At 44.7% G+C, this 12,697-nt stretch overlaps 1 protein-coding gene across 1 annotated transcript in view; it reads right to left on the bottom strand.

The window, feature by feature from the left end:
• Positions 1–12,697, bottom strand: part of LOC310856863 (transcription factor Maf-like) — a gene marked incomplete at its 5' end in the record, with an annotated part of 78,407 nt that overhangs the window by 61,111 nt on the left and 4,599 nt on the right. The window contains one exon of the mRNA XM_083762372.1: positions 7,031–7,101. Coding sequence (XP_083618498.1) covers positions 7,074–7,101 — 28 coding nt within the window. The 3' untranslated portion in view covers positions 7,031–7,073. The remainder of the gene's footprint in view (positions 1–7,030; positions 7,102–12,697) is intronic.

The raw sequence follows: 12,697 nt of genomic DNA, 5'->3' as shown, positions 1-12,697 counted from the left end.
TGCAGCGCTAAGCAGCTAGCGCTGGGCACACACTGCAGGGAAGAGGAGTGGATGGTGACAAGAGGGGAGATGGAGACAGGAAGGCGGAATGGGCGTGTGTGTGTGTGTGTGTGTGTGTGTGTGTGTGTGTGTGTGTGTGTGTGTGTGTGTGTGTGTGTGTGTGTGTGTGTGTGTGTGTGTGTGTGCGTGCGCGCATGTGTGCGTGCTTTGGATACATGAGCACATACATTTTGTTTAGTTGCGTGTGTGTACCTAAGGAGAGGGGAGGCTGTGGGCTACAGGAAGGCTCTGGGCTACTCGCTGCGGTGGTTCAAGGGAATACATTACGTTACACTAACCTCAGGTTGATCAGGAATCACGCTGTGAACACAGACACAGACACACACACACACACACACACACACACACACACACACACACACACACACACACACACACACACACAGTCAAATCCCGAGTGTTTGTTTTACTTTGAGCGTGTACAAAAGGACCCGAAAGGGTCCATTTGTGCACCCTTAGAGTTGAATGAACACTCAGGATTTTACAGTGTCACTCACAACCTGAGGACAGGAGCATCGACACTACATATACATACACACGCGTGCGTGTGCGGTACGCACAATTTCATGGTAAATGGGTGGTAACATCATAAAGACTAATTATATCTGAATTAAACAACGCTATCTGTGCTCTGTGCTCAAATAAGAGAGAGAAGAGTGCTGTAATATTAACATAAGTTGAAAAGAGAAGATCGGGCCGACGCTCACAAGGTTGCCTTCGAGGCATCGCTCCTTCCGACGCATAATATAGGCCTTAAACACCGTATTCTCCTCCGAGGGGCTTTTGGATGATAAAAGAAATGTAAAGACACAGGATAAACCAACAAGGGTGTTAGCGTCGCGGCTTCGTCGCTATATGCTGTCACCAACAGCTGCTCGTCAAACAGAATAAAGCACCTGTAGGTTTTCTTTCTCAACCATCTCGAGCGCGAGTTTCTTTTTGGTACCCGGGGCCGAGTCTAATAATGAGCGTGCAGCCTCCTGTTCATCTCCCTGCTGTCATTTTGATATGTTGAGTGGAGGTAGGACGCTCTGTCATCACGTCATCATTTCTGGCTCGTACCACGTATATCAAGTCTCACACGGGTGCTGCTAACAGTTATATATAGCCCAGGCGCTGTATATGTCAGTGAAGCGTCTCAAAAACTTTGGGATGGAACTCTGCCGATGCAAATTCAGGCCATTATGGAGCACTTAGGTTGTCCCAAACAGAATGACAATTCACGATTTAAAACTTTTCACAACAAAACGCTAGAAAGGCTTAATAGTTTAGGGGTGGTGCCACGTTCAAAAGCACGAGGAAAGAAATCACCCAGGTTCACATCCGATAAGAAAAGTCCCGTTCTGGTAGCTGCAGCAAGCAAGCACAGCCCACACATACGTCTATAGGACACACGCGTGCGCGTATGTACGCACGCACACCCACACGTACGCCCACATGCAACACATTGACGTGTGTATATGTGCGCGTGTCCTTTCTCCTCTTGTGTCTGCAAGAGCCTGGCCTGCCTCCTATAGCAGCCATGCAGGCACCACACAGCCCAGCCATCCCATGCACCCTTCTGGCTGACTCACCCTCGTCACTCGGCGGAGGAGAGGTACAGTGGAGGAGTGGCGGGGCGAGAGAGATAGAGAGAGACAGAGAGAGAGAGAGAGAGAGAGAGAGAGAGAGAGAAAGAGAGAGAGAGACAGAGACAGAGACAGAGAGAGAGAGAGAGGTGGGTGTGCCGCCACGCCCCCAGAGTCTGAACCTTGGTCTAATGTGACCTCTCCTCTCCCCAGCCGGTGACCTCCCGGCTCCTCCTGACAGCTAGCCCGGAAAGTGCTGAAGCACGCAGGTGTCCTGCTGCTGCCACAGCTACATGTGTGTGCGCACGCATGCACGCACGCATGTACACACACACACACACACACACACACACACACACACACACACACACACACACACACACACACACACACACACACACACACACACACATCAATGTATGCATGTGCACACAAACACGCATACACCAACACACAGTGCCACGTGCTCGTGCTACAGTATATACCATGTGAATGAACCCACGCCCACACACATTCATATAGACTAGAGTATGCTCACAAACAAGAATGCCATATACTGTACAGTACATTCACAGGCATGCGTGCATACACGTCCCAGCTCAGCAGCCAACGCCAGGGCCAGATTAACCCCCACGAGGGCCCCTGTGCAGATCATTTTTTACTGTCCCTCCATAGCGCGGATGTGAACGTCCCTGAACACAATAGAAGACAATAGAATATGGCAGATAGGTCCTATAACATTTTCAGCAGCTGTTGGCACAGCACAGCTCGGCCTGCCGTAAGAATGCAATACAGTGCAGCAGGTGAGGTGATAAGCACATCAATATAATGTTATGTTATCTATCTATCTATCTATCTATCTATCTATCTATCTATCTATCTATCTATCTATCTATCTATCTATCTATCTATCTATCTATCTATCTATCTATCTATCTATCTATCTATCTATCTATCTATCTATCTATCTATCTATCTGTCTATCTATGTGCCCTCCTTGCCAAATGCCCCAGGGAAGCTGCACACAATGGCCTATATGGATTATCTGGCCCTGGCCAACGCTGTCATAATACAGATTGACTAAACCCTTCACCGCCGTACAGAGCCTTCAGGCTACTACTTACTGTACACACTATACACATCACAGCAACACCTTACGTGAGTGCAAGTTTTCTACCCTGCTCAACAGCATGTACACAGCAAAATCCTTCATGTTCATTTATCCCTTCATGACGCCCCGCCCCATAAGACAGGTGCGCGCACACATGCACGCAACGCGTGCAGACACATGGTCTACAATGCTTAATCGTATCCATACCAGTAGGACGCCTGAGGGTGAGAAGCGTTGATGGCATTACTGCTGGGCGAGCGCTGGCGCTTTGCCATGGGGGGGTCAGATCAACATGGAATGAATTCTGTACTGGCCATACGGAGCATGTCTGACCTCATGGTTGATGAGGTCAGATCAACACATATGGAATGTCAGAACAGGTCAGCTACAGTATATGGAGTTTAGATAGTTTGAAATTTGAATAGACAGGTAAAGTCAAAAGGGAGACATCGAAGAGGAAGGATGGATGGGGAAGTATCAACATATGGAATATGAACAGGTTCTGATATATCCATGGAGGTTGAGGTTTGAGGTCAGATGTAGAGTTGCTGGCCAATATTGATGACATCAGGGATCTCCATAATGGGCTTAACTGCGGCAGCAGGTCACATTTACTATGACATCAGGGTCTCCACATCTCCATCCCTGATGATGTCACATGATGTCACGAGACCTGGGTTCCCGACACACGGGAAATGCATGATTCCATAGTTAACTGAAATGCATGATTCCATAGTTAACTGAAATGCATGATTCCATAGTTAACTGAAATGCATGATTCCATAGTTAACTGAAATGCATGATTCCATAGTTAACTGAAATGCATGATTCCATAGTTAACTGAAATGCATGATTCCATAGTTAACTGAAATGCATGATTCCATAGTTAAATGAAATGCATGATTCCATAGTTAAATGAAATGCATGATTCCATAGTTAAATGAAATGCATGATTCCATAGTTAAATGAAATGCATGATTCCATAGTTAAATGAAATGCATGATTCCATAGTTAACTGAAATGCATGATTCCATAGTTAACTGCATGTTAAATGCATGATTCCATAGTTAACTGATTCCATAGTTAACTGATTCCATAGTTAACTGAAATGCATGATTCCATAGTTAAATGCATGTTAAATGCATGATTCCATAGTTAACTGATTCCATAGTTAACTGAAATGCATGATTCCATAGTTAACTGAAATGCATGATTCCATAGTTAAATGCATGTTAAATGCATGATTCCATAGTTAACTGATTCCATAGTTAACTGAAATGCATGATTCCATAGTTAACTGATTCCATAGTTAACTGATTCCATAGTTAACTGATTCCATAGTTACTGTAACTGCATGGTAAATGCATGATTCCATAGTTAACTGCAGTGTGTTCCATAGTGATTGATTCCATAGTTAACTGAAATGCATGATTCCATAGTTAACTGATTCCATAGTTAACATAGTAACATAGTAACATAGTTAACTGCAGCGACCTTCGTGCGCAAAAAGTAAATGACAAGTCAACAAACCATATATATGCCAAAAAGAAAATTAGACGAGAGAGAAGTGGGGGGGGGGGGGGGGGGGGTGTCGCCCCCCTGCATCCCCATCCCTCCCACCACACCCCAGCCTTTGTAACTGAGAGTGTGCAAAATAAATGACCCAAATGGTCCAGAGTTAAATGAACACTGAGGATTTTATTGTGTAACGTGGACAACGTGTCAGCGGAAAGAACGCTGAGCTCACAAGGAAGAGGAGGAAACATTGAGCTCCTCGCCGTATACAGTAAAGTTGCACGGTAAAATTAGCCGACTGCTGACGCGGTGATTTCCCCCCGTCCACCCTATCTCTCTCTCTCTCTCTCTCTCTCTCTCTCTCTCTCTCTCTCGCTGCACCGTGTAAAACTGAGGTGTCCAGAGTCTGTCCTGGGTCCTGTGCGCGTCTCTGACTGTGTGTGTGTGTGTGTGTGTGCGTGCGTGCGTGCGTGCGTGCGTGCGTGCGTGCGTGCGTGCGTGCGTGCGTGCGTGCGTGTGTTTGTGCGTGTTGGGGGGGTTAGGGTTAGAGTTGTATTACAGTGGTGATGAGTCGGACTGGCTGGGGAGGTTGATACCCCATAGCATTGACCAGGCCTTTAAATACAGCCTTCGATTCCTCCAGAGCGGGAGAGAAGGTCACTGCCTGCCTCTGGTTACCCTGTCTGTCTGTCTGTCTGTCTGTCTGTCTGTCTGTCTGTCTGTCTGTCTGTCTGTCTGTCTGTCTGTCTGTCTGTCTGTCTGTCTGTCTGTCTGTCTGTCTGTCTGTCTGTCTGTCTGTCTGTCTGTCTGTCTGTCTGTCTGTCTGCATCTATCCATGTTTACCCTGGTTATCATGGGCCAGCAACCCTCCTTCCTACAGTCCCCTATAGCTCTCTCCATCACCTCCTCCTATACGTTTTTCCTCTTCCTTTATTTTCCTATACCGCCCCCTTCTAACTTTGTTCCATCCCTCTGTTTTGCTTCACGAACCACACATAGTCAACTCCATGTGTGGTCCGTGAAGCCTGATTTATAAATCCATACAGAGGTTTCACTTGTGCGCACCGAGCTGTTCTCTTCTCTTTGTCAGTTCTTCATTCCCTGCCATCTTCTTCACGGCACACTGCCAGACTCGGACTACCGGCCAAGGTGCCTGGACCGCTGAGCCACGGCCATCTTCTGTCTGTAACCATCCCCCGATCCCCCCACCCTCCCCATCCCTCCATCTGTCTGTCAGCCGGACGGACGGATGGACGCGAGACAAAATCAGAAGAGTACAGCATACAACGTGAATGGATTCTCCCCACAGAGATGGAGCTATAGCAAAGGTTACGGGGATCAGAGGGCAGTGCATGGGGGTGGAAGGTGGCAGCCATGTCCCCTGAGCACTGGCCATGTCACGTCCCTGTCAATTAACATGCTGCGTCACAGTCATAAGTAACAGAGCACCACAACCACTGAACAATGTCAGAGAGAGAGAGAGAGAGAGAGAGAGAGAGAGAGAGAGAGAGAGAGAGAGAGAGAGAGAGAGAGAGAGAGAGAGAGAGAGAGAGAGAGAGAGAGAGAGAGAGAGAGAGAGAGAGAGAGAGAAACAGGAAGAGTAGAACAGAGCTGATAGACGAAAGTGAGAGAAAACAAGAGAAAATTTTGAGAAAACGTTACGCAGATGGAAAGTGGAAAAAGTATAGCGATGATTTGAAAGAGAATATAGCGAATCTCCTGTGACTGCTAAATGCTGGGTTTTGGAAATATTAAGGATATCATTTGTATTTTTCTTTCAGTAAAATGCTAAATATTCATTTAACTTAAGAATGGACCCACAGTGGAAGATTTGTTACTTTTGTTGTCTATTTTAGACAACAAAAAATAAAGGTGTTTCTTTGTTTAAAAATATATTTAAATGTCTTTAGCATATAATAAATAATAAATGGTAAATATTTATCAGAAGAAATGAATTAAATTCTAAATAAATATCAATTTAACTTAAATGCTTATTATTGTATGAGATGTACAGTATAAAATACAAAATGCCTTTGTACAGAGCTGCCTCGTGAAATTCAATGCATGTATTGAGCAACATGAAAGATGCACATTTGAGTCACGTACAGTAACCACATGGGCACAGATATCGTCGTTCTAAACAGCAGTGATTAAAGTGTGAACACAACATGATGACAGAAGTGTTAACCAGTCAAACTGTAGCATCCCTATTCGGGGGATGTGAACTTGTAGGTGGGTTATTTTTGGCGAAGGGATATGGTGTAGAGAGGAGAGGGGGGGGGGGGACGGGGGGACGGGGACCAAGTGCAGAGCCCACCCTGGTCAATAGGAAGCTATTGATTTACGTATGTCAATGTTATAGAGGGTTTAAGGCAGTGGTTTGCAACCCGTTTCATTTCAAGGCCCATTATATATTTGTCTTTTGTAAAATAATATTTTGTTGTTGTTGGATAAGGTTTTGTCTACAATTCCATGCTTGTGGCAAACGTTTATCAAAATAACAATTCTTCTACATTCTCTAATTGTGTAGACTTCTTGTAAATGAAGTAATGCAGATGTTTAACAATAATGTAACTCTTGAGAGCGTAAAATGAAACCAAATCGACCCGTTTACGGGTCCATTTGGTTTCATTTTACGCTCTCAAGAGTTAACAATCTATGAGGGTCCATTTGGTTACCAACTCTCCATCATTTAGCTGGGGACCCCCTCAAGGACCACTGGTGGTCCCCGGACCACTGGTTGGAAACCACTGATTTGAGGAGAGCGAGGAGTTACCTCAGACGCCAGGTTTGAGCGGTGGACACGTCTCAGCTCACTATCACAGATGGAGGAATTTTCTTGACGTCCTAAAATAAGAAAATAAATTGTGGGGGAGAAAAAAAAAAACATTATCAAACACTCACCATAACAAGGTTTAAAATGTTTCTTTACATAATGAATCTTAATTGATAAAAGCAATTGAAGCTTCATTCCAACACAGACAGTGTGTGTGTGTGTGTGTGTGTGTGTGTGTGTGTGTGTGTGTGTGTGTGTGTGTGTGTGTGTGTGTGTGTGTGTGTGTGTGTGTGTGTGTGTGTGTGTGTTTATATTTCAATCCTTGTGTTTATATTTAAATCCTTGTTTATGTGTGTACCTCTGTGTATGCATGCGGCAAACACTATTATATACACCATGTATTTTCATAATGCGTGAAAGCCTTCGTTGGACTTTATGTGCTAAGAACAGGGGGCACACGGGGACAAAGTATATTAAGTATATTAATGCCCCTTCATCCATCTTTAAACAACAAAGAGGACCATTCATTTCCCTGTAATCCGATTCACACATGGCCAAATGGACTCTGACCCACTGGGCTATGTAGGGGGTTCCTACTGACAGACGCATAGACAGAGAGCGGGCAGGCGACCCTAAGCTTCCCAAACTATAGGAACAGCCGCTACAAAAAGTCATAAGTTCTCCTGCATCATTTTCTGTTGGGTCAGTGTATGTACCGAGTTGGAAAAAGAAATGGTGGCTGCTGACACACACACACGCACGCACGCATGCACGCACGCACACACGCACACACGCATGCACGCACGCACACACACACACACACACACACACACACACACACACACACACGCACACACACACACACACACACACACACACACACACACACACTTACTTCTGCACGCATGCATATTCAAACAATCCACCGGCACACATTCATACACATGCACACAGCTTGTGTCTGCGTCACTAGGCTTTCAGAGAAATGGAGGCCCCTTGTGCGGAGCAGGGGGGGGGGGGGGGACAGAGAGGGGGCTGCTACATGGCAGCAGTGTGTGGGGTCAAGGCCTTTCCCAGGTACAAATAAAAGGGAGAGCAGAGACTCTGGAAGAGCTGAACAACACTATGGGTCACCTTGCCTGGCAAAGAGATCAATGTCTGTTTGACTGGCTGCGAGAGCGAGGGAGAGAGAGAGAGAGAGAGAGAGAGAGAGAGAGAGGGGCTGACTGCAGCAGAAGGGTAAATCACCTCTCCTGCTTCATTGAGATGCAGGTAAAACACACACAGGTCTTTGCTTATAGCTACGCACAGCAAAGACCCATACAGGACCATTTTTTAATACTCTCAATGTTAAATTAACATTCCACATTTTGCTGTGTAGCTTCTCCCTGCATAACACAAACTCCTTGTTATACACACATGCGCGCCCACACGCACCCACGGGCGCATGCACGCACACACAGTGTATAATGTGCTCCATCTTCGAATACTCCCCCACTTCACAAATTGGCCCGAAATACCCCACGTGGCTGACTCTCTGCCCTGCAACTCAACTCACACTATTCAAAACATCAACACAGCCCCAGCTATGTTTATCTGAGCGTCGCAATATTATATGCTCAATTATAATTGAATCATAATTAGCCTTTCATCTATTGCCCTTTAGTGATGTATGCTGAATACAGCTTTTTATCCAAATGCAAATCTGAGGCAAATCTAATGGTTTGAATGCTACTGCTGCTGCACATAAATATATAAATACCATCCAGGGCCTTTGTCTAAGGAGATCCTTTCAGAGCTATCCTGTATATGTCTGGATGTGTTTACAGTAATCTCAATTAAGCATTGGGTTACGTTATGGGTTATGGCATTTGATTTTAAGCGATCACGATACCTCCCCATCTCCCATAAGCTCCTATCTGCCAGAGCCATATGCCAGCGGGATACACACCACGGAGACAGCGACACGACCCTTTAGAAACACTGCATTCTCACCGCACACCCACGACACGGCAGGGGGACGTGTTAAATTATTAGGTTTTCAAATAAATGACACATAACTCAGCGGCCTGGGACAGTGTGAGACAGACAGAGAGAGAGAGAGAGAGAGAGAGAGAGAGAGAGAGAGAAGGAGCGAGATAGAGCTCAGGCATTGCAAGCCTCAGCCTGGATGATGGACGGACTACAGGGGGACATAAATGTGGCTGATTTAAATCACTTTAAATGTAAATGTTTATCGTGCAGAGTGATGCGGATGCAGATTGAGTGGAAGAGATTGAAATTGTTTCCTCTTTTGAATGCGAATATGGCTTTAACCCTTTGGAGGGCTGCTTGGTTGGTTGGGAGGCAGGGGGGTGGTCGGGGGGGTGCGTCACAGGCCAGCGTTCACCGTCAATCAGGGAGGCTGAGCGTGCTGTATAAGCTAAATTAGTCAACACCCAGCTTCCCAAACAGCTGTTGTAAAAATAAAGCAATCGGGGAAACGGTTTTAACTTTTGCTCCGTTAGTGTTACATGAAGCAGTGTGTTAATATACATGCAAATGAAGTATTTCATCCTATTAAGAGAGTAGGCTGTTATTATTACCATGACTTGTATATGGCTTACATCATTAGGTTTGTGTATAATCAATATGGGGAAGGGGCACTACTGTAGGGCGGAAGTGGCTCAGGGGTAGAGTGATCGGATGGGAACGAACCCAGAGTTAGTGTCGAAGTGTCCTTGAGCAAGGCTCTGAACCCCTAATTGCACTCGCTGTGCAGGTTGGTGCCTTGCATGGTTTCCTCCGGCATCCGTGTGTGAATGTAATGCACAATCTCTGTAAAGTGCCTTGGATAAAGGTGCTATATAAATGCATTTACTGCATTTTAAATACCATTTACTGTAGCTCTGATCCATAGCCCTAATGCTAATTCTGCCCTGCATTAAGGCTATGGAACCGATGGTGTCTAGCTCTCGCATGAAATGCAGACCAGCCTCTCTTCTGTAGCGGGAATATACGGGTTGTGTTATTAGAAAGCCTAGTGGACGCACTCTGAGCACCCCACCATACGTATAATATGTAGGCTACTTTTTGGCCAGAAATGGATTGTTTTCACCCAACGGAAAAATCTTTCATATGAGGTTTTTCTCTTGGCAATATTGGTAGAGGGCACAGTGGAGTAACTAAAAGTATTTATTTTCCGGTGGAAAAACAATCGCTTTCTGGCTAAAAAGTACATATTATACGTGTGGTGAGGGGCTCCGAGTGCGTCCACTAAGGAAAGTAGGCTTTCTAATTACACAACCCGTCTTTGTATTGGTGAGTAGGTAAAACGTTCTTTATATTCCCGGCTACAGAAGAGAGGCTGGTCTGCATTTCATGTGAGAGCTATAGACGCCATTGGTTCCATAGCCTTAAAGCAGGGCAGAATTAGCATTAGGGCTATGGACCAGAGCTACATTTACTATAGCCTGCAGCGTCAACATGAAGACATAAATGATGGCGTGCCTACAGACTCAATACACTCAATTGAAGTGGAGAGTGCATGAACACCCCACCGCTGCAAGGTCGAATAGAAGACACAGTGCTGGACGGTTATTGAGCTCTCACACAAATAGACGCTCACTCACATGGCGAGAGTGCGCCCATCCCTTTGTCCCCCCATTAATTTCGAGACATTAAAGCAAAGTGCATGATGATGATTCAGATGTCAATATGGATGAATTTCAAAGTGATTTTCCATAGTTGACCTGAAAGAGAGAGTCCAATATTGTGACAGCGGACAACTGCATTATCTGTAATAACCCAATCATTGGACATAACAGCAAATGATCACAGTGCACACAGAGTCAATACGCCACGAAGGAGAATAGTATTTCACTTTTTGCTGATAAGATTAATCCTCATGTAATGAGCATGTGTACTGTGTGTTTGCGTGTCTACACATGAGCACATATATACTGTATGTGTGTTGGTGTGTATTATGTGTTGCGTGCAGTGTTGGATAGTAACTAAAGTAACATATTACTTCAAGTAATATTATTACCTTTTTCCAGTAACTAGTATAACTAATTACTTTCACATTTCGAGTATAATAATATTATTTTCCACTATTTTCCAAAAGTAAATATAGTTACTATTTTTACAAGCCTTGGTGGTACTGTGGACTGTAGAGTGTTTATTAATGGTAGACTGGGTTGGGATGGACTTGCTTTGCAGGCTGCTGATTCGGTCTATAGATCTGCGGATACGGAAAAGATGCACACTTGTCTGTACGTGTGACTTATCGGATGTGTAAGGGCGGGCCTTAAAACCGTCCGGAACAAACTGGGTATTGTGAGACTTTTGGGGACAAAAGATGCAATTACTGCATGGGGGCGAGAGAAAGAAAAGTAAAGTAAAGTAATGAGTAACACGTTGCTTTTGGCAGGGAGTAATATGTAAAGTAATAATAATAATTTTTAAAGTAACTATACTAATAGGTGTAAATATAGAGTTTTTAACTGGTTGCGTGCGAGTGAAACAGAGTTAAAGAGAAACAGAAAGAGTGAAACAGAGTTAAAGAGAAACAGAGAGAGTGAAACAGAGTTAAAGAGAAACAGAAAGAGTGAAACAGAGTGAAAGAGAAACAGAGAGAGAGTGAAACAGAGAGTGAAACAGAGTGAAAGAGAAACAGAGAGAGTGAAACAGAGTGAAACAGAGTGAAACAGTGTGACACAGAGTGACAGAGTGAAACAGAGAGAAACAGAGTGACACAGAGTGAAACAGAGTTAAAGAGAAACAGAGAGAGTGTGAAGTCAGTTCAACTGCCACGACGCTGAGATACGAGGAGGAAGTGCTGAAATGTAGTTTCCTGTGCATTCTGTCCTCCTTCAGCACAGGAAACGAATCAGTGCTACTGTATCCTCCTGCCCTGTGGTGTCTGGCAGCACACACACACACACACACACACACACACACACACACACACATACACACACACGAGCGGAGAGATCGCGCAAAATTCACACCCTCGCGCAGTCATGAGCACTTTCCAATCCGTCACATCTGTGCAGCGAATAATTCACCAAACAGGCCGAAAACATTCTCAAGAACTAAAGTAAAATCGTCTGTGTTTATTTAACTCAGAGAGTGTACAAATGGAACCAAATAAGACCTGTTAGATTAACACTCAGGATGTTACATAAACCATTCAAATTCATATACAGAGTCTCAACATGATAAAGCTAGTTCCCTGAAAAAGCATTTTCCAACTTGTCATATTATAGCATTGAATACCGTCCCTAAATGAGGTCAAATAAATGCTAAAAGCAATCTGGTATAGATGAGACAGACCTCCTGTCTTACCTGATTCATACTTTGTTTGCTCGCTGGTGCCACGCACCGGAAATGGCACATTTACAAGCTCACAATGCATTGCAGTCCAAAGCGTTGCAGATCTGCAATCTTTGCCCCTCAACACCGGTGCACATGTAGCTATAAGTATAAAAGAGTCACAAATTCACCTACGTATATGTACGTTATTACAAGCAAGAGACCTGTGAATGTCTCGCTGTAATCTGTCCTGAACCCCACAGGCCTCCCATGCATAGAAACCTCCCCTAATTCTACCTGGTGTCCACTAAAGACGTATGGTGTCCCCAGTTCTAGGTTATAACACAAATGTAATTAAATAGCACACTATAT

Source organism: Protomyctophum parallelum (assembly GCF_964188405.1).
Source record: "Protomyctophum parallelum genome assembly, chromosome: 4".
Taxonomy (NCBI): Eukaryota; Metazoa; Chordata; class Actinopteri; order Myctophiformes; family Myctophidae; genus Protomyctophum; species Protomyctophum parallelum.
Note: the sequence above shows the minus strand (reverse complement) of the source record. Positions and strands in the feature narration are given on the sequence as shown.